This window comes from Rhodamnia argentea, chromosome 11 (genome assembly GCF_020921035.1).
Source record: "Rhodamnia argentea isolate NSW1041297 chromosome 11, ASM2092103v1, whole genome shotgun sequence".
NCBI classification, from domain to species: domain Eukaryota; kingdom Viridiplantae; phylum Streptophyta; class Magnoliopsida; order Myrtales; family Myrtaceae; genus Rhodamnia; species Rhodamnia argentea.
This window is the reverse complement of record NC_063160.1, coordinates 18,259,773-18,287,115: the sequence shown is the minus strand read 5'-3', so window position 1 is coordinate 18,287,115 and position 27,343 is coordinate 18,259,773. Positions and strand designations below refer to the sequence as shown.

General features: G+C 41.5%; 5 protein-coding genes across 6 annotated transcripts; 2 read left to right on the top strand and 3 right to left on the bottom strand.

Moving 5' to 3' along the window:
• The first annotated feature begins 317 nt into the window (after positions 1 to 317).
• LOC115747220 (ubiquinol oxidase, mitochondrial) lies at positions 318 to 26,828 on the top strand. 2 transcript variants are annotated; one of them, XM_048272981.1, is made up of 6 exons: positions 318 to 790; positions 1,252 to 1,380; positions 1,974 to 2,462; positions 3,166 to 3,335; positions 15,293 to 15,297; positions 26,817 to 26,828. In XM_048272981.1, exons 1-4 carry the CDS (start codon positions 467 to 469, stop codon positions 3,223 to 3,225), a joined length of 1,002 nt encoding a protein of 333 aa, XP_048128938.1. In that variant the 5' UTR covers positions 318 to 466; the 3' UTR covers positions 3,226 to 3,335; positions 15,293 to 15,297; positions 26,817 to 26,828. The 2 variants fall into 2 exon arrangements, with proteins under 2 accessions (XP_048128938.1, XP_030539143.1); XM_030683283.2 differs by lacking the exons at positions 15,293 to 15,297; positions 26,817 to 26,828 and adding an exon at positions 9,743 to 9,755.
• LOC115747215 (potassium transporter 7) lies at positions 3,643 to 11,452 on the bottom strand. Its single transcript, XM_048272980.1, has 10 exons — positions 10,841 to 11,452; positions 9,491 to 9,719; positions 9,135 to 9,380; positions 8,920 to 8,973; positions 7,724 to 7,984; positions 7,020 to 7,072; positions 6,734 to 6,850; positions 6,254 to 6,506; positions 4,809 to 5,331; positions 3,643 to 4,568 (listed from the first exon to the last, which is right to left on the bottom strand). Exons 1-10 carry the CDS (start codon positions 11,141 to 11,143, stop codon positions 4,034 to 4,036), a joined length of 2,574 nt encoding a protein of 857 aa, XP_048128937.1. The 5' UTR covers positions 11,144 to 11,452; the 3' UTR covers positions 3,643 to 4,033.
• On the top strand, positions 14,404 to 16,630 carry LOC115747214 (MDIS1-interacting receptor like kinase 2-like). The gene is made up of 2 exons (XM_030683271.2): positions 14,404 to 15,745; positions 16,191 to 16,630. Exons 1-2 carry the CDS (start codon positions 14,404 to 14,406, stop codon positions 16,628 to 16,630), a joined length of 1,782 nt encoding a protein of 593 aa, XP_030539131.2.
• Positions 16,841 to 22,879, bottom strand: LOC115747217 (SUPPRESSOR OF ABI3-5). The gene is made up of 10 exons (XM_030683279.2): positions 22,694 to 22,879; positions 22,391 to 22,616; positions 21,648 to 21,773; positions 21,417 to 21,569; positions 20,309 to 20,438; positions 20,175 to 20,216; positions 18,855 to 19,193; positions 18,719 to 18,761; positions 17,928 to 18,005; positions 16,841 to 17,188 (listed from the first exon to the last, which is right to left on the bottom strand). Exons 1-10 carry the CDS (start codon positions 22,768 to 22,770, stop codon positions 17,122 to 17,124), a joined length of 1,281 nt encoding a protein of 426 aa, XP_030539139.1. The 5' UTR covers positions 22,771 to 22,879; the 3' UTR covers positions 16,841 to 17,121.
• LOC115747411 lies at positions 24,759 to 26,486 on the bottom strand. The gene is made up of 3 exons (XM_030683565.2): positions 26,217 to 26,486; positions 25,228 to 25,384; positions 24,759 to 24,978 (listed from the first exon to the last, which is right to left on the bottom strand). The coding sequence occupies exons 1-3, from the start codon at positions 26,388 to 26,390 to the stop codon at positions 24,845 to 24,847; spliced, it is 465 nt and encodes a 154-aa protein (XP_030539425.1). The 5' UTR covers positions 26,391 to 26,486; the 3' UTR covers positions 24,759 to 24,844.
• Positions 26,829 to 27,343: the final 515 nt, after the last annotated feature.

Genomic DNA, 27,343 nt, shown 5'->3' with positions numbered 1-27,343 from the left:
GTCAACGGTCAAGACCATTGACTCGCGCAGAGCTGTCTATCCATGCGGCACCACGATTTTATCCTGGGCCGCGCCGCAGCTTACAGATCCCTAGCCGCCACTGCCACTGCCACCGCCACACGCGCTCCAGCAACACGGGCGTTTTGATTAGATGCAGCAGCGATTGACTCTTCTAATTCCACTCTCCACTTCGATTAACGTCTCGATTGTTCGTTCCCCTACTTCGGCGCGCACGAAATTCTCTCATCTCAGCCGTCCAAACTCCTACTTTTCGCCCACGCAACGATCAATCAACGGCTAGCCGGAATCACGCTGAAGCAAAACAAGCTTTCCGCCTTCGCGTCTTGTCTGCAACATTTATTTCTGCTTCGTTTTGAAATTATCAGATTTTCGGTTCTCGGTCAGTTTTTCACCCCACAAGACAAGCATCGAAGTACCGTGGAGCGATCCAACTCGGCGATTCAGGATGAATCAGGGCGTCTTGAGGTCATTGGCGCGAAGCTTCATCAATGGCGGCGACTGTAGCGGTGGCCGCCACGTTCTCAGGCCGCTCGCGGCGGAATTCGGACAGCGAAAGAGCGTCTCCTGCGGAGTGATCCACGCGAGGAGGATGCTGAGTTCTGCTGCGACGGAGCCTGCTCCGATTGATAAGGAGAAGAAGGAGAGTGCCATTGCTGAAGGGGAGAAGAAGAACGGTGGAGGTCCAGTGGTTCCTTCGAGCTACTGGGGGATTTCGAGGCCTAAGATCACTAAAGCAGACGGTACTGAGTGGCCTTGGAATTGCTTCATGGTACGATAACTTCATGCCTCTCAGTTCACTGACGTGTTCTTTGAAGGTTCTATATGTTCTCGGCGTGTCAGTGCATGATTTCTCGGGGTTAAGCATCGGATCTGTGAAAATCTAGTCATCTGCATCTCGACTTTGCAACTTGTACTAGTTTTTGAGCGACGATATTCGTCAAAGAACTGCGTTCGACATACTTTTTTGGGATCCCAGTCACATTTGTGGGGAAGGAATTTGCATCATACTGTCATCTCTGCTGCTGATGTACTGATTCTGAATTGTATTGGGACAGAATATTTGCAAAATGCGTGCGTATTGATCAAACTTTGCAAAAAACTAGCAGCAAATACATGTATAATCGAACCAATCCTCTCATCGCAGCGCTTAGATCTAATTTCCCCATTAAGTCTTGATGTGTAAACTACTTGGTTCATCCGATAGTTATTATGTGTTGTCTTCTGATGCAGCCGTGGGAAACTTACAGGGCAGACCTATCAATCGACTTGAAAAAGCACCACGTGCCGAAGACATTTGGGGATAAATTTGCATATCATACAGTGAAGCTTCTGAGAGTTCCTACTGATATTTTCTTTCAGGTGATTTCTCTCATGTACTTACATTAGAAAGATTTTGCTGATTAAATTATAAGATGTAGATACCCGTCTTATGTCAAGACTTAAACTGATCAAATTGTGAATGGCAGAGGTGACTGTCGGCAGATGAATATGTGCCTTACAGAGTTCCGTTGAATATATTCTCTCTCTATTTTGCACCTCTTGTGATAATTCCTTCTGTTCTAATAGTTGGGTTGTCTTGATGGCTTCTTGAGGCGCCAATTTCTTAGACCTTTCCGTTCCTAGTCAAAACTTCAAAAATCAAACAGATTGCAGGAATAATGGATACATGGTTCCTTCTCTCCTCTGTTTTCAACTTCTGTTTCCATTGGGCTCGATCTGTTGCTCTAGGTGGCCTTTATCCTTCTATAATTTCTTTGTGGTATCATAGGCTGTTGCATACAGTTTGTAACTCGCTCGTTGTTCCCTTTGAATGAGCTTTTTGGCCTCTAACTCAGGGTGGCAACCACTAAATTGTAGAAAGTCGTGAAAAAGTTCATTTTGTTCAATCATCTCTCTTTACCTCGACAACTCTTTTTTTTTTTTTTTTTGTAATTGATAAATCTGCAATCCAGAGACGCTATGGGTGTCGCGCGATGATGCTTGAGACCGTAGCAGCTGTTCCAGGAATGGTGGGAGGAATGCTGCTGCACCTGAGGTCTCTCCGCAAGTTCGAACAGAGCGGTGGTTGGATTAAAGCCCTGCTGGAAGAAGCAGAGAATGAAAGGATGCACCTGATGACCATGGTGGAGCTTGTGAAACCAAAGTGGTACGAGAGGCTGCTGGTTCTTGCCGTGCAAGGAGTATTCTTCAATGCTTACTTCGTTGTCTATTTGCTCTCCCCTAAATTAGCACATAGAGTTGTTGGCTACCTGGAAGAGGAGGCCATTCACTCATATACAGAGTACTTGAAGGATCTTGACAGTGGTGCGATTGAAAATGTTCCTGCTCCAGCTATTGCCATTGACTACTGGAGGTTACCTAAGGATGCAAATCTGAAGGATGTGATAACAGTTATCCGTGCTGATGAAGCTCACCACCGTGACGTCAACCACTTTGCTTCTGTGAGTGTTCTCTTACTTTCGAATTTGTATGCCGTGTATTGCCAATTCTTTTATGGATTTCACATTATGTTCGAAAATCTACTTGAAAAATATTCTCAGGGTTAATTTCCATGAGAATTGATAACATCTAAGCTCAAGTATTAACAGAAGATCTTAGTAATGCCATGAAGAACAATTCCAAAGTCTGTTACTATGGTTGATTTTTCACTCTGGAAATATGCATCATTTATTGAATCTCCAGTCAGTTGTGGCGCTTCTTCTTTCTTTATCCGTGTCCTACTCAATTTCAAAGACTCTGGTTCTTCATATTAGTGGAACAAGTTTTTGATCAATTTAGAAAGAGTTTCCATTTTCCTTTAACCCTATGTAGAATAGTGTAGCACTTAGTTTTCAGGATGTATGTTCGTCTATCCCTTTTCATGTTCTAAATTTGTTATCCTAATGTTTTTCAACGTTCTATTTATGAAGGAGACAAATGCGCGCACATTTTAAGTCTCTTAGATAATTCTTGTTTCCAAACACAACATTCTCTCCTTTGATTTGTGCTGCGTCGCTTCTTTGTTACTTTGATCGAGCAAGTTTTTACCTGTTTTTGTGGCCTCATGAAGATATCAAAAAACGTCGAGCCTCCCCCCTTCCCGCTTCGCTTTGTGTTGTCACCCGAATGAATCGCGAGTAGTGACTGTGCAGTGTTGTCGTGCAGGACATTCATTTCCAAGGGAAGAAATTGAAGGATTCTCCAGCTCCGCTTGGTTATCACTAAAATCATTTATTCCCATCTGGAAGGAGCATGCCGTTTTGTTTGTGCTTGCTGCTACTAGCCATAATCGACTGTGAAATTTCGATTAGGCGTTATGGTATCCTCCGCAGGAAGTTTTAATGTTGTATATAGCTTAATGTATTGAGGACGTTTGAATAGCCTACGGTACTTAATCCATACATTTGATTGCCCAGGACAACAGTAATGTCTTGCACAGGTATGTGGCATTGTAACCAGAACTACCGTCATTCTTTCTCGGCGTGAGCCCCAATCCGAATCCCCAAACCAATCTCTTTTTTTTTTTTTTTCCCTTAAAAATTCAACAGAAGCTGGAATCTAAGCCACAGAATACAAATTATTGCGAGGATGAAATTCTCAAAACTGAAATCCGCAAAGGAGCGTCATCCTCGAAACAAACATGAGAAAATTAAAAGTTCAGAATCTCATTGTCGCGCTGTCTAATTTAGTGAGTTACGCGGTAGCCGTGTAAAACTGGGAACGCAAATTCTCTTCCTTGGGTCTTGAGAACAAACTTCAATTTTTCCTTTGGCATTTAATAACTGAGTTACAAAAGCTGTTCTCACCTCCCGCAGCAGTCAAAAAGGATGCACGTAGGCACAAAGGGAAAAAAACCTCACAGGGCGCGCTCCCTTGGCCAGTAGTTCGAACAAACTCCTGGTACGTTGGATCCGACATGTGCCGAAAAGAATCCGCATGGTTTTGAAGCTGCGAAATTTCTTCGAGGGCAGAGCATCTCATGACAAAACCCTCTCTCTAAATCTCCACCGAATAATTTGACACAAACATGCCTTCACACCATGTAAGTCATACCGACTTGCATTAGATGTGAGTGCGGCACGCTCAGGTTCGCGATTCCCCTCCTGCAGTTCTTTCTCAAGAAACCATAAAAGTAATTAATGACTAGCTTCTTTATGAACCAAGAATCTTTCCTTGCCCTAATGTCGCCGTGACCAAGTAGATAGACTACCCCAGATTCTTTTGCCTTGCGGATGAAGGACAACTCTCTCTCAAGACTCTGCTCTGGATCGGACGATGGGGCTGCATCAACCACTGGCCTTACGCCATCCGAAGTGCTCGCTTCGGAGATGGTGTTGCCATCTTGTGTGTAATCAGCGAGAAGTGGGACTCCCAGCGAATAGACACTTCCGTTGGGAGCTATTAGAACCTTTGACCCAGAATTGTCATCCTCAGAATCTGTATCCTCATCACCATCACTCTCTAGTGACCGCTCCTGGGCTTCCCGACGGATGAACTTCTCTAGGCTTTCGATCAGCAGCTGCTCAAAGGCCTGGTGATTTTCCTTGCGCACATCTTTGTAGCCATACCTTGAAAAATAGTCAGGTGAATGTAAGGTTCAAGCGTTCACCGACGGCATCAAGCACAGAGAACAACAGTTCCACATGACAACTATGCCTAATATGATGTCAAACATTAAGGGACAGCAATAGAACCAATTCATTCCAGCATGAAAACGGCCGAGTATCTTTATTCAAACAAAGAGTGTTAACTCCAAAGGTCTAACACTCAGGAAATTGTGCATAAATTGGAACTTTTGTTGGCCATACCTGGCAATGCACCGAAAAATGTGGTAGCTTTTTGGGCAGACTCTGCGGAAAAGAAATCTCTCACTCTGAGGCACCACAGGAACCGGGACATACTTAATACAAACAAATATTATCATTGAATGAATTGCTGGGAGAGTGGTCAGAAAATGGCCAAAAATAGCTGGTATGCCCTTCACCAACTCGTTGTAGAGCAAGCCAATTCCGGGAGCCCTGACAGTCCCAAGATTGCTACCTAATTCCCGCAGCAAATCCATAGACATCTTTTGCTTGACTTCTGTTTCATATTTCAGCTTGCTCCCATAGTTCCATATATACATAACAAGGAACATAACTACTGCAAAGACCAATATTATCCAACTGCCATCTCCCACACTCCAAAGAACTGATGAGAAGAAAGTTAATTCCATCCCGAGGAAAATGACGACAAAACTCAGCACAATGATGATGTTTATCTGCCATATAAGAAGCATTACAATTGTTACTAACACTGTTGTCATCATCATCACTCCGAGCTCAACAATTCCTGTTAAAAAGAATCAACATCAGGAAAGATACAAAGAGCATGCAGTCTCTATGAAGAAAGAAGCTTAGTGAAGAAGAACGCATAATTACACATAGAGTCACTACTGATTGTAAATTTGTACTCACTGAAAAAACATGTTACTCAATGTGGCACTAAAATGCAAAAAGTTTTCCTCAAACACAACGGTGTCTCTGTTACAGACCGATTTTTCTGTCTGAATTCATAATTTCATGAAGAAACAGTGCAGCAATCATCTTTACCTTTAAGCATGGGGGATCCACATCAACTGTATATAGAAAAACCTTGCAAGTAAATCATATTATATAAAAAGTTTACAACAGCACAAAAGGTGCTGCGACAGCAACCCAAGATTATCACACAATTGAACATGAAACTTACGAGTAGCACCCTACAAGGATGAAGTGCTATAGAAGCCATCATAAATAGTCATGAACTAAGAGAAACAATGACACGCAACGGAAAATCTGACATCTCACATTTTTATTACATTTATTTGCACGGATTACAAGTAACCATGCAGTATGACCAGAATGCAATGCACTGATGAGTAGAATTATTTACAGTCAGTACGCTTTAGAGAATGAATAACAGGGGAAGAGAGAACTACACAAAAGTAAAGTAAATTTGAAATCCTGAGAGGTGGTTGTTCAGGCATGTGCTCAAGGTGTATCATTGGGAAGAAGAATGTTAATATCGTAGTAATGTGCCATGATACTTGTGTAACATTCACTATAATTATAATTAGTCATAGCCACAAGATCCCCTTTGCCAAACACAACTATGATGAAGTCTATGAAGACCAACACAATTTAAATGACTTAACGAGATTCCCTACTACTCCACATACACTACAGACTCGAGATGGAAATGAAGAGTGGTGACAAGGAGATGTGAGTATTACCATACGCATTTCCAATTTCAGTAATGCTTGATATAGTGCACACCAAGATCACACAGACTACCATCAAAAACCAATTAATGGCAGGTATATATATCTGGCCCATGAATTTCCGAGAGGTGTGAATGATTTTAAGGCGAGGAAAACACCCCAGTGCTGTTGATTGTTTAATACACGAAAACGTGGCCGTTGTCATGGTTCGGCTGGCAATTAGTGCGGCGATATTAGCTATTAGTAAGATTGGCCAGAATGCTACTCCACCTGCAAGAAGTTAAATTACTCACATAAATATTCGTCACAGAATAAAACTAGAAATCTACGAATAAGAATGTGTAAGTTCCTACTCAGCTCCCCAATAGAAGCAATTGTTTCCACAGAGCAGGGAATAGTTGGAGGAGGGTATTATCCCTCAGTCAGTCAGCTATCAAGGAAAATGAACTTATTCATGCATATAATATTGTAAATTCTTATTACATAATGCTTACTTGGGATTGAAGAGAAAAACACTTGCTCATAATCAGAATGGTGGTCCATAAGGTAGGCAGCTTGACCCATATAACCCAGCATAAGGCAGGGCAGTACAAGAAAAACAAATGTAAGCTGCAAAGAAGGATAAATGAACCATATAAACCAGCTTCTACTTCTCAAAAAATAAAATAAAATTGCAGTAAAAAAGAAGAAGAAAGCATAATGAAAGAACTGAAGCAGCCATAAATAGACAGGAAACGAACAACACAAACGAAAAACTTATATGTTCTTGCTTTTTTACCTGAACTGAACGCACTGAAAAGTAGCAAAGATCTGCAAACATTGCCTCAGAACCTGAAGAATAAACCATATTCAGCGTTACAACGACCAGAAAATGCCAAAAGCTATATGTATAACGAATCTTCATAATCAATCACCAAAAGAAGCCATGGAGAGAGCAGAGAGTAGCTTTTCCCAAACTTCAAGTTTTATTATGAGGCCAAGTGGAGAAACTACTCAAGATGGGACTCCAATGGGAAATTCTGCCGACTGAGAACATTATGATAGAACATGAATTATTGGTTGATCACTAGTCCAAGTGCGCGCGCGCGCGTTTCATCTGTAAAAGTACTTCATAGAGGGGCACCGAGGGGATGCCAACCCATTTACAAAACCGTTTACTAGATAAGGATTCCAGCAGGACAAGACAAGAGACTACTTTGTACTACAACACAACAGTTTTCAACTGCTAACGAGCCAAATACAAATAAAAAAATTGGAAAGCTAAATAAATTTCACCTATAGTTTGGATAACATACACAAATACAATAAAAGGGAAATAACATCATTCCAATTTGCCATTACAAGGGGAAATAGCTTTTAAATTACACGGAGTGCAATTTAAACCATCATGGGTGAGATGCAGGAGTATATTAAAAGCAAGAGAATTTTAACAACTAATAACCAAAGAAGACACTTGTTTTGCACTCAGGATTTCTTTTCTACCTGTGGCACAGAGAAGACAGCCGCCAAGCGCAAACCAGGCCTTAGTTGTGTTCCTCTTGAAGAAATAATATATGTGGATTGGATTGAATGCCATAAACACACTGGTATCATATTTTATGATATTGTAAATCCCGACACCAGCAAGAGAACAAAACCATATAAATAAAGCAGGGCCAACTGCAAGTCCCACTTTACTTGTTCCAAACTTCTGTACACTAAACAATACAACTAGAAAGGCAACTGAAATCATAACCACCTCTTCTGCAAAAACAAAAGGGAAATAGTTTAGCTCATCAATATGATCACTCTTAACTTTTAATGAGAAGCATATCCTACAAAGGAAACCCCATCATACTCGCCATCTCAGCAGCATTTTTACCTATAGAGTACGAAAAGGGTCATAAGAATTTGCATTACCTAGAAATTTAGTTGGTGACTTTGGGTACCCACAATTAAGTCGTCATTGCAATTCTATACAATTTTCCTGTTTTATTATGGGTTTCAGCAACTTGATTTCAAGACAAATGCAACCAAATAATTAATGAGGCCGAGTTGCATGAGTTATTAATTGAGCTGCTATACGTATCCCGATCTAATCTCAGAAAAAGACTGTAATGCTTAAAAAGAAAAAAACAAACTATCTTGTTCCTTACTATGCTAAACTTCCCTTAAAATGCTTCTCTCAAACAAACTAACCCACATTCTACCGTTAAAAACAAATTATCTAATTCGTTATTATGCTAAACTTCCCTTACAATTGTCGTTTACATATATAGGGATTACCCCTAAGCTACATTCTACCAGCACACGGTCCGAGGTAGAGAGTTATAATTTTGTACATTTAACGAACAACTACTTAGAGGGTTCTTAAAATGCTTCTCTCAAACAAACGTACATTCTACCAAGACACCATCCGACGTAGGGAGTTATATTTTTGTATTTATATATATCGGGAGAAATGAGGAGGCCTAACCCGTAAAACCTACATTCTACCGATACACCGTCCGAGGTAGGAAGTTATATTTTTGTATGGTTAACGAACAACTACTAAGAGGGTTCTTAAAATGCTTCTCTCAAACAAACTAACATAAAAACAAAACAAAGAAAAAGAGAACATGTCTTCTTGTCACCAAAAGGAAAATTGTTTTAAGAGGACCAGATAAGTAAGAAATAATAGTCATTAAGTATTATATTACCTTCCCCAATTGCAGTCACCCCAACTTTTAATCCACCGACAAGCGAGACTACCGCATTAGGAAAACACAAGAAAACTATGAGGAAATGGCCTACTATGATGATGTAGACCTACCATTCCAAGCAAATGACCCACATGTATATTGAACATAAAAAAAGTCAATACATTGCCTTAAAGACATCCCAATAGAATGTTTGAGGATCAAATGAGAACCCGACAATGCCGGTGTAACAACCCCATCAGCAATAACCATAGAAGTACCAGCAAGCACTAGAATCAGAAGCATCTTTTTCAACGTGAGTGAATTCTCTAGCCTCTCCTTAATCCTTAAGGATCTCTCAAGTTCCGGGGATGGCACTTTTAGTCTAAAGGATGATATTCGGGCATCGGATGGAAGCTGGTTTGGGAGAAGACTGACTTTGGCGTGTCTACAAATCAATGAGTATAAGGCGAAGGTGCCACCAGCAGGAAGTTAGAGCAATTAGAACTTCACTTCCCATGTGTAACATTGAACCCACCACTATAAAGTGATGCCCTGTGTGTTTAGAGAGAGGGCTCTGAACACATAATACCTTCACCATCATCATTGGCCCAAAGAACAATGAGCACATACTTGACTAGAGGGATGATAATTAAGGTGTATAGGACCAAAGATAGTGCTCCAAGGACATCCTCATTTCCATTTATAGGTGCCTTGGTGAACATCACGCTGAAGGTATATAATGGGCTCGTTCCCACGTCACCAAAAACAACCCCAAGAATCTGACACGCGATAACAATTCTTCTCCCCACACTAATTCCCTGCGACATTATGCAACAATCAGGTTAAATTTCCAGGAACTCTGGCTTAAAACAAGACATTCTATTGTAATGAATTCAAGGACACTTCAAACAATTATCCTTGACGACCAACAGCTAAAGCAATCTTCAAAATAGAAGTGAACGCCTGACTAAAGCAATAAAGGAACCAAGAGATGAATCTAATCACTTATTTCATTTACCACTGAAATTAGTCATACTTGTATAGGGAACTGGAAAATCTCACAGGAGCTTACTTACAGTTAGAACAGCTCAAACCTTGCTTCAAGAATGTCCTAGAACATGAATCTAATACCAGTAGCATACTCGAGAAATCATCCTCTTTATAAAGTTTTCTCTATGACTCCACCTAATTTGGTCAGACTAACATTTGGGGCTTAAGTATTTAGATATCGTTACAAAACCAACCAATTATCTACAGACCTCCATTTACTTAACTGCCAAATAATGTTCTTGCACAAGGCATAGACAGCATATTTACCATTCTCCACTTATCAAGATGTAAGATAAGTCTGTCGTTAATAAAAGGATAAAGATACAAGAAACAAGCGGATCACCAAAGTTGCTGGGAATAAAACAAAAAGAATCAACCCCTCACAGCATCCAAAAAAAGGCCCAAACGATTGTTAATGGCGACCAGATCCAAAAGTGAATAATTGGCTTCAAAGCGTATTCCCTTGCCGCTCGGGGCTAGGACACGATAGCCATCCCTATACCTCGTTAGTGGCTCCAATCAGATTGATAATGAAATTCACTCTCTCCACGGATGATTGCAGGCTCCACGAGCCAGATGTTCATCAGAGAACTTCACTAACTGTAACGAAGAATTAACTATACCAGACCAGAATATCATCAGCAAAGAGCGACAGAGTCTTCAAAGCCATCAATCTCAATCACACAGTCATCTTATCTCGTGGAAGAAAAAGGTCTGCGCAAACCCCAAGGTCCTTGACATGACTCGTCATACTGCGCATTCGATCGAGAATAGACAACGCATTTTTCTAGCAACATTCAACTGAGAAATTACCTCCATTATGGAAGCCAAATGAAATGCGAAACCTAAATCGGGAATGAAAGCGCGCCAGAACGACCATAAAACTCACCTCGTAGTCAATTCTCGGAGCGCCGGGGACCTCGAGAGCTTCAACATCGAAGGAATCAATGCGAGGACCGGTGCGAATGAGCCTGTGCTCCGCATTCTCCTCGTCTTCCGAATCCAAGGTCGTCCGCGGCCGCGTCTCGTCCTCCTCGTTCTCGTCCTCGTCCTCGTCCTCATCCTCCTCCTCCTCTTCGCCCTCGATCTCCGAATCGTCATCGTCCTGGAACACCCAGCGGGACTCCGTCGAGTCCATCGACCCCATACCGACCACCGCGTCTCCTCTCTCCGATTCGCCGTCCTCCGCCATAGCTCCCTGTCTCTCGCTCTCTCTACACTGATCGGTTTTCAATAGCTACGGCGTCCCTAACGCATTCGAATCTACGAGGAAGAGAAGAAAGAGAGGAGGAATCGAGATCGAGAGTGAAGCATTGGATCAATGGCAAAGATGGAGATACAGGAAGAATCCCCGCGATTGAGCATAAGGGAAAAGAGAAGAGTCTCTTCTGTTTCCGTTAAATTTGGTAAATAATGAAGGCGTATGTGCGTGAAGATGGTGATGGTGTTCTGTTACGTGTGTGCAAGAACGGAGCGCAACGGAGCGGAGCGAAACAAAACGATGTGAGCTGAAGGGCGCGTTTGGGACCTTGGGTGGTATCATGCCAGGTTCAATTGCTCGGTCAAACGGGGATCGGGCACCTGTCCGGCCCGGCCCAAATTACAAGTTAGCTTCGATAGAAAGCGGGCCCGGCCCGCTTTGGGCTTCGGGCTGTTCGCTGGAGTGTCATTATATGGGCCCCCGAGATCATGGGTCGTCATCACAAACCGACGAGCGGGTCTGGCCACAGATACTGGGCCGGGCCGGTCCTAGCCGATCCAGGTTGTATGAGCTCTTTAGGCCTTGATGGACGGGTTGCACCAAGATTGAGAAAACCGCTGTAGGAGCTGCTTTCCACGTGATATCGTCTTTAAAATTTTAAATTATTTAATATGATCATTAGCCCAATAAGTAATATCGTCTCTGAACTTTTAATTTATTTATCGTAGCCCTGAACTTTTAGTAAATATTCAACTTAGTTCCTATACTAGATTCTTGTTTGCAAAAGTAAATCAAAGCTTCCCACTTCCAAGAAATCCAACAGGGGCTTTGATAGGGTCATGCACGACTGACCAGACTTTTAAGGGGAATTTGCAAATTCCATAAGCCTAAGTAAATTTTTACGATCTATGGGTCGGTCAATCCATATGTTCATCATCATCATTTACAAGGAAAGCCGTTCAATTGTTTAATGATGCGGCGACGACTGACTGGCGAGGCTAGAACTTGACTAATTGCATTGCCGTCTCTTCACGGCAAACTTGTGCCATAACAATAGACTGAAGGATGAGGTGAAAATCTTTGAAAGGTCCATTGACAAAGAGCCTGTGATCGACCCCACAAGCCGAATCCCGAGTGATCTTCTGAGCCAAAATTGCTGACTGCAACTTGGGATGCATACTGCACAGAGTGGAAGAAGTCAATGCAAGGAACAAAGTCCTCATCTAAAGGTCCCAATGAGGCCATGCCACTCCATTTCTTTGAGCAAAAAGTATTCTTAGCAGCATCAGAATTTCGTTTTCAATGAAGTCTGAGGTGTGGACTTAGTGAATGGGACTGTGCATGCCTTTTAGCGCAATAACCGGTGCGACTCACTCGCCTTGACATGGACTCAGTTGAGGCCATGGACCAATCTATTGTGAGGTTCCATTGCAGTCTTGGTAAGAAAAAGAGCTTCGTGACCATGGCGAAGTTGAACGAATCAGTTTCCACCCGCGTGAGAATATATGCGAGCTTACACTTTTGGGAGGAGAAAGTCGATGTGTTTCTTTTTGATAGAATGCAAGCGTGAGTTGTATTAGAAAAATCTCACGTCGAAAAATTGGTGTGAAGTAAAATAGCTGATATAACCTAATTAGCCCATAACTCATTGGCTTAAGTTTTTGGGTGAAGGTGGATCCAATTGGATATGTTAACAGGCTCGGACTTGAGCTTCCTCTTCGATCCAAAGGTTTTCAGGTTTCTGCCGTATGCTCCTAACAATAACACTTTTGAGTGAACTTGAGTCCGAACCTAATACCAGTCAAAGCGCGTTATTGAAAAGTATTCTTTCTGATGGTAGCCAAAGAAAGATCAAAGTAAGACAGAGCTCTTGACCCACAAAGTTTCCCCCAAGCGACTGGCGATTCATGATAGGGACTTGACTGATAGGAAGCTTCTTAAATTCCTGCAGCATAATTACATGTAAATCTCCAATTTATACGTCATAAGTAGAAAACAAGCACCAACTGTGGAACCACAACAGTTCCAAGAAGAATGAGCTAACTTTCCCATCTCCTCCCTCTGTTTAACAATATAAATATCCATCAACTTGGTTCATAAAGAGGCACAACTTCTTGTTATTGTGAAGCAAAAAAACAATGTTGCTCAAGCGCTCCTTCTGCTGCTATCTTTTCCTGAACTTTGTCTTCTCACTTTTCAATATGCACATAGCAGCCTCAGCCTTTTCTACTCAAGAACAAACACAAGAATTGGAAGCCCTTCTAAACTGGAAAAAAAGCCTGAGTGACCAAACTCAGTATCTCCTCTCTTCTTGGATGCTTTCTTCGAGCAACATCACGAGCACAAACACCAGTACCAATACATGCGGTTGGGAAGGGATCAGGTGCAATATTGCCGGAAGTGTCACGGGCATAAACCTCACAAGCATTGGCCTGAGAGGTACACTGCATGAATTCAACTTCGCGTCCTTGCCAAACCTATTGTCTCTCGATCTTCATGATAACGAACTCTCTGGAAACATCCCTCCTGGTATTTTTGCTCTTCATAATCTAACCTTCATAAATCTGGGTTACAATCAACTCAGTGGAAGCATTCCTCCAGAGGTTGGAAACTTGACAACGCTCAACGTGTTGAGCTTCTCGAACAACCTCCTTTTCGGTCCCGTTCCTTCCACTCTCGGAAACTTGAACAGTCTTTCGTTGCTTTATCTTGGGAGCAATCATCTAACTGGTCCGATTCCCCCGGAACTGGGCAAGCTAAACTTCCTTTCTGAGCTTCGGTTGAACTTGAACAATCTTACCGGTTCTATTCCTGCTTCTATGGGCAATCTAACAGGCCTGAAGGTCTTGTCCCTCTACGGAAACCAGTTGTCCGGTCGATTGCCTCGAGAGATTAATAACCTCACCCACTTGACACTATTCTTTCTGTCGAATAACAGCATATCTGGTTCCTTACCTGAGCATATATGCCACGGTGGTGTTCTGGAAGACTTTTGTGCTAGTAACAACCATTTCACCGGCACTGTTCCCAAAGGGCTGAAAAACTGCACCAGCTTAACAAGACTGCGTCTAGATAGGAATCATCTCATGGGAAACATATCCGAAGACTTCGGCATATACCCTGTTCTAGACTATATTGATCTGAGCTATAATAATTTCCATGGTGAGGTTTCACCAAACTGGGGAAAATGCCAACTCCTAACCAGCCTGAAAATTTCTGATAATCTCATAGTAGGAGTCATTCCGCCTGAGATGGGTGGATCGTTGCTTCTTCACATGCTTGATCTTTCAAACAACAAACTTGTAGGGAAAATCCCAAATGAGCTAGGAAATTTGAAATCGCTCTTTAACCTGACTTTGAGCTGTAACAATCTTTCTGGGGAAATTCCTCCAGGAATTGGAATGTTGCCTGATCTAGCCTATCTTGATCTAGCCCAAAACTATCTAAATGGTCCAATTCCTGTCCAGCTGGCTTACTGCTTGAAAATGATTTACCTGAACTTGAGCAGCAATCAACTCAATGGAAGCATTCCCCACGAATACGGTGATTTGGTGTCACTACAAGTTGCATTGGATCTAAGTAGAAACACAATCTCGGGGGAAATTCCACGGCAACTTGGAAATTTGATAAAGCTGGAGATATTAGATCTTTCCAACAATGAGCTCACTGGTCCAATCCCATCAACTCTTGACAATTTGAACAGTCTGAGGCTGGTTGATGTGTCCCATAATGACTTGGAAGGCCCTCTTCCTAACAACCAAGCCTTCCTAGTGGCTCCGGCAGAAGCATTTCAAGGTAATGCCGGATTATGCGGTAACCATTCTGGCTTAAAGCTCTGTCCTTCTTCAATAGAAAGTCAAAAAGAGAGAAGAATTAGTATATTGGTAATTATGATGCCTCTTGTCGGAGTGTCGATAATTCTTAGTATCATCGTTATCATTCTCTATACCATGAAGAGGGGGAAGACAAAAATGAGTGAAGGATCTGAGGATTCGCATCGTGGTAATCTATTCGCAGTTTGGAGCTATGACGGGAGATTAGTATATGAGGACATCAAGGAAGCAACTGACGGCTTTGACCATAAGTACTGCATTGGTGTAGGAGGAAGTGGGAGTGTTTATAGAGCAGAACTGTCGACAGGTCAAGTCGTGGCGGTGAAGGAGCTTCATACTTCCCACTGTTTTAATCTGCAAAGTCCAAATATCTTCGAGAATGAGGTAAGGGCGTTAACGAAGATCAGACATCGGAATATCGTTAAGCTGTATGGTTTCTGTTCACACACCGAACGGTCGATCTTGGTTTACGAGTATTTGGAGAGGGGGAGTCTGGCCAAGATCCTGAAGGACATGGAGCAAGCAAAAGATTTGGATTGGGCAAAAAGAATTAATGTGGTGAAAGGGGTTGCCAAGGCACTCTACTACTTGCATCATGATTGTAGGCCTCCTGTTATTCACAGAGACATATCAAGCAACAATATATTGTTGGACAGGAAATATGAAGCTCGTGTTTCTGATTTCGGAACGGCCAGACTTCTAAAGCTGGATTCCTCCAATTGGACAGGGCTCGCCGGAACATACGGGTATATCGCTCCAGGTAATCTCTCTCTGTCTTTCCTTTGGGATGATAAATATCAGTTGAAACCTAAGGAAATTGTCAGTTCCATCTCATGAGTTTGCATGGGTGGAAAAGGTTAGGCCTCGCATATGAACGAAGCTCTGTGCTTGGACTAGTTTGATCGAAGATGAGAGATTCTTCAACAGTAACAAGTCAACCTATGATTATCATTATCGCATGCAGCCGCAAGCAGACAGTTACTAAGGTTCTGTTGGACCAATGGATGTAACACTTAGTCAAGATCCTCGAAAGCTCATAGAAAATTGGCTTAAACTAGTCCGATTAGATTGCAGAATTCCTTGTCCTTCTTTTCTCTTACCATGCGTGCATCTAAATAATTATCCATTTTCCACTTATAATCACCATATTACCTATTCTGATTGTACTCGGTTACTTTGCCTTCTTATATTGCCCTTGTCTATAGAACTTGCCTACACAATGAAAGTCACGGACAAGTGCGACGTTTTCAGCTTCGGAGTAACAACACTAGAAATAATAATGGGTCGTCACCCTTGCGAGATGACGTGCTCTCTTTCATCTTCCTCACCATTGGGCTCATCCTCCACATCAGCATCTGCAGCATCGTCGTTGCTGCCGTCGCATGTACAGACTCTGCCTTTCAACAATTTGTTGGATGAGCGTCTGCCAGTACCCACTCCGGAGATGGCCGAGGAAGTAGCGACCATCATAAAGCTGGGCTTCGCATGTCTAAATGCTAATCCTCTTCTCAGGCCGACCATGGAGCAAGTTTATATGGAGCTATTGGCTCGAAGGTTACCTTCCATCGAGTCGCTCCATGAATTAGCCTCAGGACAAGTCCAAAACTCAGGGGTACAAGAACAAGAGGACAAGACGCGTCAGTGACCATGTAGTATATGCAGCACAGAGAAAGCATGTTCCATTTTGGGGCGACCCCTATTTACACCAACTCATGAAAATTTTTACCAGTTTATATCATCCTCAAATCACGTAGAGCTATTGTCCCTGTCACGATCTGTCTTTCTAATGCAATTACCAGTTTTTGAGCCAGATGGCTCATCAATTCATTTAAATTAAATGCGAAGAATGGGCAACTAGACGACTTGCATCAGACTAAGCAAGCTCAAGCATGCCAGCAGTTTTGGTCAGTATTAGGGTGCAGTATAAGATGTGCCAAGTCACATCAAAAGCAACCAAATTAATGCAGAACAGCATAATGCATCTCTTGATATGATGATTTGTACAGCAAGCTCAGTATACCTAGCATTACTGACATAAAACCATCTATCGATATTCTTCTTCGTCAGTGAGTCCCACACTCTTTGCCCCGTTTAATCGGATAAGGTCCCACCGAGAACCACAAGTCTGTCTTTATATTAACTTGTATTGGATACATCCGCCTGGACTTCTTCATATGTTCCAGTTTCCTCGTTAAATGCGTACCTGTATAAAAGTGCACGAGTGAATCATCTCATTTCATGTATACCATATGAACCAACTGTGGTTGTACTAGTACTACACTAATCTCATTCAAAATTTATTGAGATTGTTCTGACACCAAATGAAAAAATAAATCACAAAAAGGCACTTAGTTTCATGACTACATTCTGTTTCAGCTGCACTTCGATGATTCCATAATAGACCAGGAAACATGTAAAAAATAAAAATTGGAGCAGAGCATTACGCTCATCTCATGTGCGCGGTGTATGCAGAATGGATATATATATACACACACAACAAGATGCAATTCAACGAAACCTTAATCTCCTTTCAATTTATTCCCTATAGTGTAGAACTTCTAGGTTTATATGGGCCTTCTCATTTTTCGTGACGAGGGCACTTGCATGTGATGTGTGTGTTATAGAAGTCAAGAGAACATAATTTAATGAGCAAGGCAACTAATGAATCTAAGTACCTTTTGCTTTGGAAGCAATGTAAAGTCAAATTATTTTACTGGGGTTAACATCAGATTACAGGGATGGGTGTGAATTACAGCCCTTCCATAGCTTTACTTGATTTGGTCAGAATTAGACCCTCCAATCTATTTAATTTGCTTTATCTTATCAAAAACAACACAAATGATGATGTACAGGGATATCCACAGAACAATAAGCATGTAAAATCAGAAAATTCAAGGACATTGGTTGATCGACAATTTCAGAGATATTGATAACAGAATTACCATTGTCCAGAAGCTGCAGAGCAATAAAGCCTAGTAGATGGGTCATAATAATAACCCAAACTGCTGCTGTAATAGTACCTGAAAGAAAACAGAACAGATCAGAACAAATGACACCAACAGGCCACTGAATTTCTGAGCTGCAACTTCAGTTTGCTTTAGCCCCCAGGCGGTCAGATATGTTCAAAGTAAAATCCCAGGTCCAATTAGTATAAGACAACAGCTGATAAAATTATGGTAGGGTAAAATTGGTAAAGTTAAATTCCAAGGAGCACCAATTGCTTCTCAATCCTCAACCAACCCATCAACACCCTCAAGCAGTGGTGCCCGCTTTTGTGTCATGTATGTCTCCATTATGTCTGTTCAGTGTTTTTAAAACTGGGCTGGTCAATGAACCGGTGTGGCTTCCGGTTTGGGGTCAACCAGTTGAACCGCTGCGTTGATGATTTGCCCAATTTACATCTGAGCTATTACATTTATTGAAGCCGTTGAATAATACAAGCGCCTAGCTCAGTTGGCTTAGGGCTGCCTGCTGGAGGTCAGGGGTTCAATCCCCCGTGGTGCCGCCTCTTGCATAGACTTTTTTGAAGCTAAATACTAGTCAAACGGGTGCAACAACCGGCATTAACGCCAGTTGAACAGGTTCAGCTTGAACGGTCCTTGACCACTCTGGATATTAAGTAGAAACTGAGCCCGTCTGGGTTTATAGACACCAGTGCATGTGCATGTCTGAGGGTTTCTTACACGTGTAGACAAATAGACCATTGACATGAATAGAGGGAAGAAGGGAGTACCCAGAAGACTCGTCATAAACATAATCACTCTGCGACTCTCCAGCTGCAGAGTTAGCAGTAAACACTGCATGAGTAAAAACACAGCATAAAAACAGTACTTCCACCAATTCAACAAGCTCGTGCAAATTAAGCTTACCCTCAGGATATGCATTGTCAACGCTTGATGATGATTGAGGAACCGCATTGCCTCCATGAGGAATATGATCAATCTCTTCGGATGATTTATTTATTGTAGCTTTTTCATCATCTTCCGCAAACATATCAAACTCTTCAGCACCGCCATTTAATACCTGTGACTGTGAGGTCGAAGCATCAAAATCAGAAGTTCCAGCAGCAGCATTATTGTGACAAGAAGCCAACTCAGTATCTGTTCCTTCAGACAAGAGATTCATTTCAAGACTTTTATCTAGATTCCCATTGCGTGCAGCTATGGCTGTGCCCCCATTCCTGGCCCAAGCCAATCTTTCATATCCTTCTGAGAAAGAAGCAAAGGGAAGAAAACTGTGAATAAGTAAAGTAATTCCACAGGAAAGCACAAGCTTGCATTTACATTTAGACATAATATAATCCATACTTCAACAATAAAACAAGGTAAAGGAAGCCACAGAGCAAAAAGATCATATATTAGACTTGTGATCCATATAATTCCAAAAAGAAAGGAAAATAAGGGAGAAATATACACTTCACCTGAAGTGAAAAAAGCAGCTCATGAAAAGTGAAATTAAAGATATTTAGCCAGATAAAGATCAATAAAGAACTAAAAATGTCTCAGCATAACCAGCAGAGAACTGAAAATGAATACTTCAGTTTGTGCCTATCATTAGCACAAATGATTTTTCAAAAAAGGAAGGAGATTACATCTGCATTTAGCAAAATCACTCCCCATTGGAAGAATATTAAATGAATAAACAGCATTCATCATGCATCATGTGATGTCCATCCATCCCTCCTCCTCCTCCTCCCTCCCTACCTCCCTCTCTCACACACACAATGTTGATTGTCTATGTCCTCATCAACGGAAACAACCCCCCCCTCTCTTTTCTTTCTTCTTGTGGCAACAGAGGCAGTGGCTCAGATCTTGAAGTGACAACGGCATCTTCAACCACGGCGGTTGTGGGCAAGGGGCAGCAATTGGAGCCCATGTGACAGTATCTTCGATGATGGTTGGCTAAGGGGAGTGAGAATCTGAGAATTAGCATTGTCTATTGTTCTTGTGTATCTGATGTAAGATGAGATGTGGGCAATTCAAAGACTCATCAATGCTCGCCAGTGCTGCTGCCTGGCTGCAGTGTAACCTTTCCCATTCCATTTTCAAACCTATATTATTAGCTCTCTCAAGCAATGAGTCGGCCAATATCCAAGACTGTTATGCGTGTCCAGAATGATCAAAATCTATGAATGAAGTACGGTATGAATGTATGACGGAGGAGGCAAAGAACAAAAGTAAATGGAATACCTGCCTCTCGTTCAAAAACCTCTCGTGTCTCATGGTACACATCTGCCACATAATATGAAGGTACTAAGTTAACAAGCAAAAGGTATATCTATATGCCATTTCAACAAATCTCGACACAAAGATGATGACTTAACTGTATTCACCATTCTCCATAAGCGTCACTGCATCTTCCGTGAGCTGGTCAAATAAATGTTTTGTCTCAGCTGACATCTTCTCTTTCCGATTACCTGATGATCCCTTCAACCGTCTCAATGCTTGTAGTACCTACTCAAAGGCAGTAAATCAACTCTACATATCCCACATCCACACAAGCATGTACGCAAACAGCGCCACCTATAAAAGCAGGCCCAGAAGGCCTTCAATTTGATGCTTGACATTGGGCAAAACAACTTTTCGTGTGGCAATAGAAGTAACATGTCTGAACTGGGCAAACACCTCAATGCCAATGACAAATCCATCTCTAAATTTTCAAAGTCAATCATTCTGACTGTCTTTCTCCTCATTGGAAACTTATACTCAAACCCCACAGTTTGAAATGATCTAAATGACTTTTGGCATGGTCAGAGAATTCGCTGAAACAACTGCAGGGAAACTGAAGTGACAAGTTATGGTTTAATTGACAGCCTTGAGGCATCAAGGTAAAGGTAAAACCAGTCACTTTGCACTTCATTTAAGACCGCATTGTCTAAATAAGGAAAACAAAGAAAAACATAGTAATTCATAACACCAGAACCACATTGAAGATTAAAACAGGGATAAGAACCCAAACGGGTAATGGTACCACCAAATTATGCAAGTTATAGATGCATTAGCAATGGTAAGAACACAGCTTAACATGTGTCAAGTATATGTCCACCAATTTTAAGACATTATTCTACCTTGGAGTAAATCAATATGTGAAAACATCATGTCCAGAGATAGTTGGGATCATCTGATTCATTACATTCCAGACCAAACGACAAAGAGAAATAGCATTCTTAAACCACCCCTCACCCCAACACCAACCCCACCCCCCACCACCCCCTCCTCCTCTCCCCCCCCCCCCCCCGCGGCTCCTTTTTCTCTTCTCTCTCACCCCCTCCCCCTGAAAAAGGAGCATTAAATGCCATTTATTTAAATTTCCATCTCATGCTTTGAAATCTTTTATCTTGTCAATACCAGTTTTTTTTTTTATTTTATGGATTTTAAGCCCCCCTAAAAATAATAATAATAACTGGTTCTATAGCTTAAGTTGTAGCTTACTGTTTCTCCTGGCTCGAGCAAGTTAGCAATCCGTCTCTTCATCTTCCCAATATCATCAGATGACAGTTCACGAGTATCTTCTTCAGCGGGTGTTACGACCGAGCTTCTAGAAGTCACGCTTGTGAATGCTTCAACACTGTCAAGCCATGCATCCTGCAGGGATGACAAGAACCCAATAGAAACTCTAGTCCCTAGTAAATTGCAAAAGGACTGCTAAAAAGAATACTATACCTTGATTTCATTTTCATTGACATATTCTACAAAGTTTCCGTCAGCATCAAAATAGCCCTCTTCTCTCTCTTTATTCAAGTTGAAAGGTTCTATCTGAATCCCATCTTCTACAAAATTATCATTGTCCTGAGAATCGAATAATCAACGAATAACCTTTTCTCCCCTTGAACAGAATATGGTCTGGCTGTCATCTTTGACAGAAGTACAAAGTCCAAAGCCCCAGTAAGAAATATATTCAAACGTAAAGCAGGTGACATAAATTTCATAACTGAGTACATAACATAGGCAAGTGGCTTAGCATTGCTGTGATCAAAATGCAGTAATAGTGCACCAAATCTCTTATCAACAGAAAGCTGTAATGGGTGGTCTTCAACATATGAAACACTCAAAGACTAAGGCACTAGATCACAGCCAAACACTGAAAGAGAAAATCTCTTTCACATAGTCGAGGTCATCAAAATAATCTTCCGCACATGTACATGAACGACCAAGGCACCTATTAAAAGCAAGCTCACAGGTGATATACCACGAGTTATGACGACAAAAGGCTCAAAAAGAAAAAATGAAAAAAAAAGCCATTGGGCTGCCCTAGTTCACCACATTCCAAACTCGACTTACAAATGAACAAAAATTTCCGAAAGCTATATACTTGCACTAATAAAACTCATTACCAGATCGAGTAATCAAGACAGAAACCCAAAGGCTATAGAACAATCTAAAAAATTGGTGAAAGGAAGACTAACCTCATAAGCCACTTCAGCAGCAGAAATGTCATTGGCAATCCCCCTGCTATCCTCACTGAAGAGCTCGGCCGTGATTTGGCTGCGGCGAGTCGCGCGCGCCTTCGCAGCCAGCCGAGGGTCGTCCAAATCGCTAGGCCCCTCCTCGTCTTCCACCACAGGGCGTCTGATGGCAGCTTCATCTCCCGGCTTCACCTTCTTCCCCTTGGGGAACCGCACCCTCTTTTGCCTGCGCGCGCTCAGCCAAACACGATCAGAAGGAACAGCGTCTCAGGAAGAAGAAGAAGAGGGATGGGAAATAGTTACGAGGGTGCTTTGCTGGAGTCAGGATCGTCCTCGAAGAAAGGGCGCTTGCGGCTGGGACGCGATGAACTCCCTTCCATTGAAAGTTGAAATCTCAGCGCCCAGGGTAGCTTCGATCGTGAGAGAGAGAGAGAGAGAGGACTCGACGGAGGCTTCTCTTCTTTGTTGGTGCTCGCGGTCGCCGACTTAGGTCCTGATATCCAAGCGGTCCCCGGAAAATAATTTGCTTTAAGCACTTCCCCTCTCCCAAGTCTCCAACCCAAAAAGATGCTGGGGAAAATTAAAAAAAAAAGGCCCCAAGTAGGAGTGAGCAAATCGAACTATCCGGATCGAGACCGGTGGTCCGGTTCCCAATTCTAGAGGGAACAGTCTGATTCTCGGTTCTAGGATCCTAGGACTGAACCGATCGAAATTTTTCTTTTTAAAAGTTACCCTCTCTTTACTTGTTAAGGGTATCCAAGAAATTTTATCAAATTGAGAAGCTATTGACACTCTTTATTTTTTTATTCTCCTATGTAGAAGTCTTTTTAATTACACTCTTGTTTTATCTTTTGAAAGTAACCAAGATCATGTGCTCCATGTGAGGAATGATGCATATTTTTTTTTGGCATGTGTCTAGTCTAATGGAATCGCCTGAGAACAGGATCGGACCGGTGGTCCGGTTCCCGGTTTCGAAAAATTGAGAACCGAGACCACCGATCCGATTTTAGGTTCTTGGGGGAAACCGGACCGGGAACCGATCACCCGTAGCTTCAAGTGTTTTTATTTTCTTAAATAAGGGTCCAAAGTAAACTTTGTTTTAAAAAAGGGCCTAAAGTGCCCCGATTGTGTCAAAGGAGGGCCTAAAGTGCATCTTATTTCAACTAAAGGCCTAAAGTAACTATATTAGTCTCAAAAAAGGGCTTGAGTCATTTTAGCTGGAGACATTTTGGTTATTTCCTATTTTATTTTATTTTTTCCTTTGTCTATTTTTTAAGAAATTTTGACCGACAACAAAAAAAATTAAAAAAAAAAGTAAGAATACAAGCGGTAGGTTACCTCCTGCTTGTGTTTTTGTTTTTTTTTAATTTTCTGTTTTTTTTTAATTTAATAAAAAATTAGATTAAATTTATATTTTTACGAAAATACTCTTGACAGGCCGGAAAATTTGGTCGGCCGGCCGGCAGGTAAGGCTAGGCCCTTATTTGAAACAAATATAACAATTTCAGGCCCTTCTTTGACATAATCATGGTACTTTAGGCCCTTATTTGAAACAAAGTTCACTCCATGCCCTTATTTAAGAAAATGATGACATTTGAGGCCATTTTTTGAAATTTTCCTAAGATGTTGCGTCATTCCTAGTTTTTTTTTTTTTTAACTTTGATTTGATGGGTACTTATAGCTTTTAGGTATTTTTTTACATAGAATTGGTTAATTTCTGAAAGTATGTGTGAGAAAATTTTGTCTATATAAGAGTAAAACATGCAGTTTTCTTCGGCTTAGTATTTGATTATGATCTACAAACCTTCTTTTGCCATATCATTCTTTACTAGTGCTCATTGCTATTAAGAAAAATTTCAAATAAAATATCAAAATAGAGCCATTTTCTAAAAAAAAAGGGCTCAGAGTAAACTATATCTCAAGTAATAGACTAAAGTGGTCAAATTATCTCAAATAAAGGCATGAAGTAGTCAATTCATCTCAAATGATGGCCTGAGCTCTCCAGCCGGCCAAATCTTTAGATGCCGGCGAGCATGTAACTTTTGTGATAGCCGGAAGAGGGGTATTTTAGTCAAAATAAAATTTAGACATAAAATAAATGTCTTAAAAACTAAGAAGGCCCAAAAAGAATTGATATTTTTGTTACACCGTGCTTGCCCCCACACTATGCGCTTCTGCTCTTGCTCGTTCTTGTTATTGAGCCATTCTCAGTCTCTTCCGCTCCAAAAAAAAAAAAAAAAAAACGAATTAAAATCGTCTCTTTTTTCAATTTTTTTCCCCTCTCGCAGGAGTCTTCTCTAAGCTCTCTGAGTTGCTAGATCTGCTCTCTCTCTCTCTCTCTCTCTCTCTCTCTCTCGGCGCGGAATTGAAATTACGGCAAAAGATTGAAAAATAAAAGGAGCAGCAATTGTACAATATACAGTAGTTCTACAACTTAAGATTGGAACCCGAGCTTTATCCCCTGATAGAACTAGACTCTTTCCCACCAAGCGTCTGAATTATGGCTTCCAGGAGTTTGATATCGTTATCGCGTTTGTCGATCTCTTCTTGCTTCGCCCGCAGCTCCTCCATGTGAAGCTCAAATACCTCTGAATCAAACACACAGTCATGTAAATTACATACGAGTTATGGTAATTTTTCACGAGTAATGCTGTTCCCAAGACACATGATTCCGTATTAACCAGCCAATTCTAGTAAAAGAACGTCACCTAATATCAATAATAAGAAAGCTTGTGATGATCCCTCGTGCTGCAATCTCGGCAAACGGCGACATCTCAGGCCTAAAGGCTAACGCGACATTAAAACGGACGGAGAAATGAGATTCCGAGTAAACTTACTCGTGGTGTTCTCAAGTTCTCTTGTGATTTCCTGAGTACGCAATTCTGCAGCTTTTTGTGCAGCCTCAGCCTGCCTTTTCTCTGATCGAGCACGAGCAGCGGCTGTAATGGCAGCATCCAGCTCTCTTTCCAAGGTCTCTACCCTTTGTTGAAGAATCTAGCATTAGAGAGCGAAGGAACATTTAATACGACACTGTCTCGGTGGTATCTAACTCAACAGACATAGCGCAACACCTAAAAGAAAGCAGAGATCACAAGCTCTTCAACATCATGCAATCACAGTTTCGCCATTGAAGTAAAATCATATCTCGCTCGACAAATTCCGACAAAAGTAAGCAATCAGACAAGTTACATCAGCCAATTTATTGCCTCAAGGGGAGAGGTGGTCGAAGTTTCTCAACTTGAAGAGCTTCATTATGTTCTCACGCCAGATGTGATCGACATAAAAGGAACAAGTAACACAAGCATTAAGCATGCCAAATTGAACAGGAACTACTCAATGACCATTGCTGGGAGTAATTCGAGATCTCGAGCTGGTAAATTTTACTCGAAGACAGGAGCCCCCAGATGTACAATGATGGAAGCTCTTCCTGACTGCCTTCATCATATCAGCTAATCAGGAAAATTTCACTGTTAGATTCCTTTGACTAAGAGCAGAAACTTCACAGAACTCAAGCATTTAATTCATACGCAAAATAGACTGCCAAGCCATAAATGATCGAACACGCATCATAAACAATAATTCAGGTCGTTCCCAATTGAGGACAGTGTGTATGAATAAGCAGCTGGATTGGGGGTTTTGAACGACGAAATTGTAACCTTCACCCACATAAACGCATAAGATTAGTCCTCCCAGAGCTCTGCCGCTGGACAAAGAGCTCGGATTGGAAGTGATCGCTCAGAAGGTCGAAGCCACGATTCAATTCATCGGTTTTTGACAATCGATTAATTAACAGAAAACAGCAAGAGCACCAAACGACACGGTCAACCTTGATGGTACGGGCTTGTTCGGCGGTGAGGGACGCTCTGGCGAAGGTCTCTTCGTCGACGAAGACGGCTTTCTTCAAGAGAAGCTTTTGGAGGGATTCGAGATTCGAAGACATTTCCGTTAGATTCGAGATCGCGCCGCCCCATCTCTCGCTCCCTTTCCCCTTCTCCTCCATCGCCGATGCTCTGTAAGTTCTCGAGTCGAGAATCACGCCATGAGAAGTTAAGAACAGGAAGAGGCGTCACGTTTCTCTCTCTCCTCCTTGGGCAAGGTTTACACAATGATAGCGTCACTTTGAACTAATTGGGCTCGTCGGGGGCCCAAAAAAAATTGGGCCCATCATGGACCTGAGTGGCATCAAACAAGAGCTCACTACCAAGAAGTCAAGAACTACATGCAGATCAGAAACTTGCTTTCCTGACGAGAAGCTTACCACCATGTTTTTTTTTATTTTTTGGGGATGGATCTTGGTTTGTTTGGATAGTTTTCTAATGTTTCTCTTTAAGGCAATAGCCACTTGTTAACATTTACCTTAAATTTTTTTCCGTGACACAAAAAATCCCAAACTTGTATATGTGTAACACGTTTACCTTCCGTCAAGATTTCATCGATGAGCACCGTTACAAATCTGCATATGTGGACTTCATAAAATAAACGATATTGACATAACACCCACATGACTACAAATATGCATATGTGGACTTCAAAAGGCGAACATGTTGATATAACACCCACATGGCTTAACTAAAATACAAATGACATTGTCTTAGCTAAAAAATCATTTTATGAAACGTCAATAGAAAGTAAATATGTCACATATGGTAAAGATATCACAATGGGCATAATTTGAATTTTTGATGTCACAAAAAAAATTCAGAATAAATATGCCTCAATGGCATAGTTTGAAATTTTTGATGACTGTTTCCCAAACTTTTAATAGCATTTACTACTGCATGTATGGATAATACTAGCTTTATTTGACAATCGACGCCTTTCATTTTCAAAGGCATAATTTACTATGATTGACTGAAACTTACCAGTATGTACAAAGAACTTACGATACATAAACCTAAACTTTACTACCCCGTTGTCCAATTTACCAACTTCATACATAAGTAATGTTCCTTC

Bases quoted from the DNA above. Each gene is read 5' to 3' on its own strand.
- LOC115747220 (XM_048272981.1), top strand. From the start codon at position 467: ATGAATCAGGGCGTCTTGAGGTCATTGGCGCGAAGCTTCATCAATGGC. The intron at 1,381-1,973 runs GTGATTTCTCTC...TCTGCAATCCAG, and splicing joins CTACTGATATTTTCTTTCAG to AGACGCTATGGGTGTCGCGC. The intron at 2,463-3,165 runs GTGAGTGTTCTC...GTTGTCGTGCAG, and splicing joins ACGTCAACCACTTTGCTTCT to GACATTCATTTCCAAGGGAA.
- LOC115747215 (XM_048272980.1), bottom strand. From the start codon at position 11,143: ATGGCGGAGGACGGCGAATCGGAGAGAGGAGACGCGGTGGTCGGTATG. The intron at 6,507-6,733 runs AAGCATTATGTA...CTTGCAGGTGGA, and splicing joins TTTTCTCTTCAATCCCAAGT to GTAGCATTCTGGCCAATCTT. The intron at 5,332-6,253 runs GTAATACTCACA...TCTTTTTAACAG, and splicing joins TGAAATTGGAAATGCGTATG to GAATTGTTGAGCTCGGAGTG.
- LOC115747214 (XM_030683271.2), top strand. From the start codon at position 14,404: ATGGGTGGATCGTTGCTTCTTCACATGCTTGATCTTTCAAACAACAAA. The intron at 15,746-16,190 runs GTAATCTCTCTC...CCTTGTCTATAG, and splicing joins ATACGGGTATATCGCTCCAG to AACTTGCCTACACAATGAAA.
- LOC115747217 (XM_030683279.2), bottom strand. From the start codon at position 22,770: ATGGAAGGGAGTTCATCGCGTCCCAGCCGCAAGCGCCCTTTCTTCGAG. The intron at 19,194-20,174 runs GTATTCCATTTA...CTTCTTTCTCAG, and splicing joins GGTTTTTGAACGAGAGGCAG to AAGGATATGAAAGATTGGCT. The intron at 17,189-17,927 runs GTAATTCTGTTA...ACTTTTATACAG, and splicing joins TCTGCAGCTTCTGGACAATG to GTACGCATTTAACGAGGAAA.
- LOC115747411 (XM_030683565.2), bottom strand. From the start codon at position 26,390: ATGGAGGAGAAGGGGAAAGGGAGCGAGAGATGGGGCGGCGCGATCTCG. The intron at 25,385-26,216 runs GTTGACCGTGTC...CTCTAATGCTAG, and splicing joins AACAAGCCCGTACCATCAAG to ATTCTTCAACAAAGGGTAGA. The intron at 24,979-25,227 runs GTAAGTTTACTC...TGTTTGATTCAG, and splicing joins AGAACTTGAGAACACCACGA to AGGTATTTGAGCTTCACATG.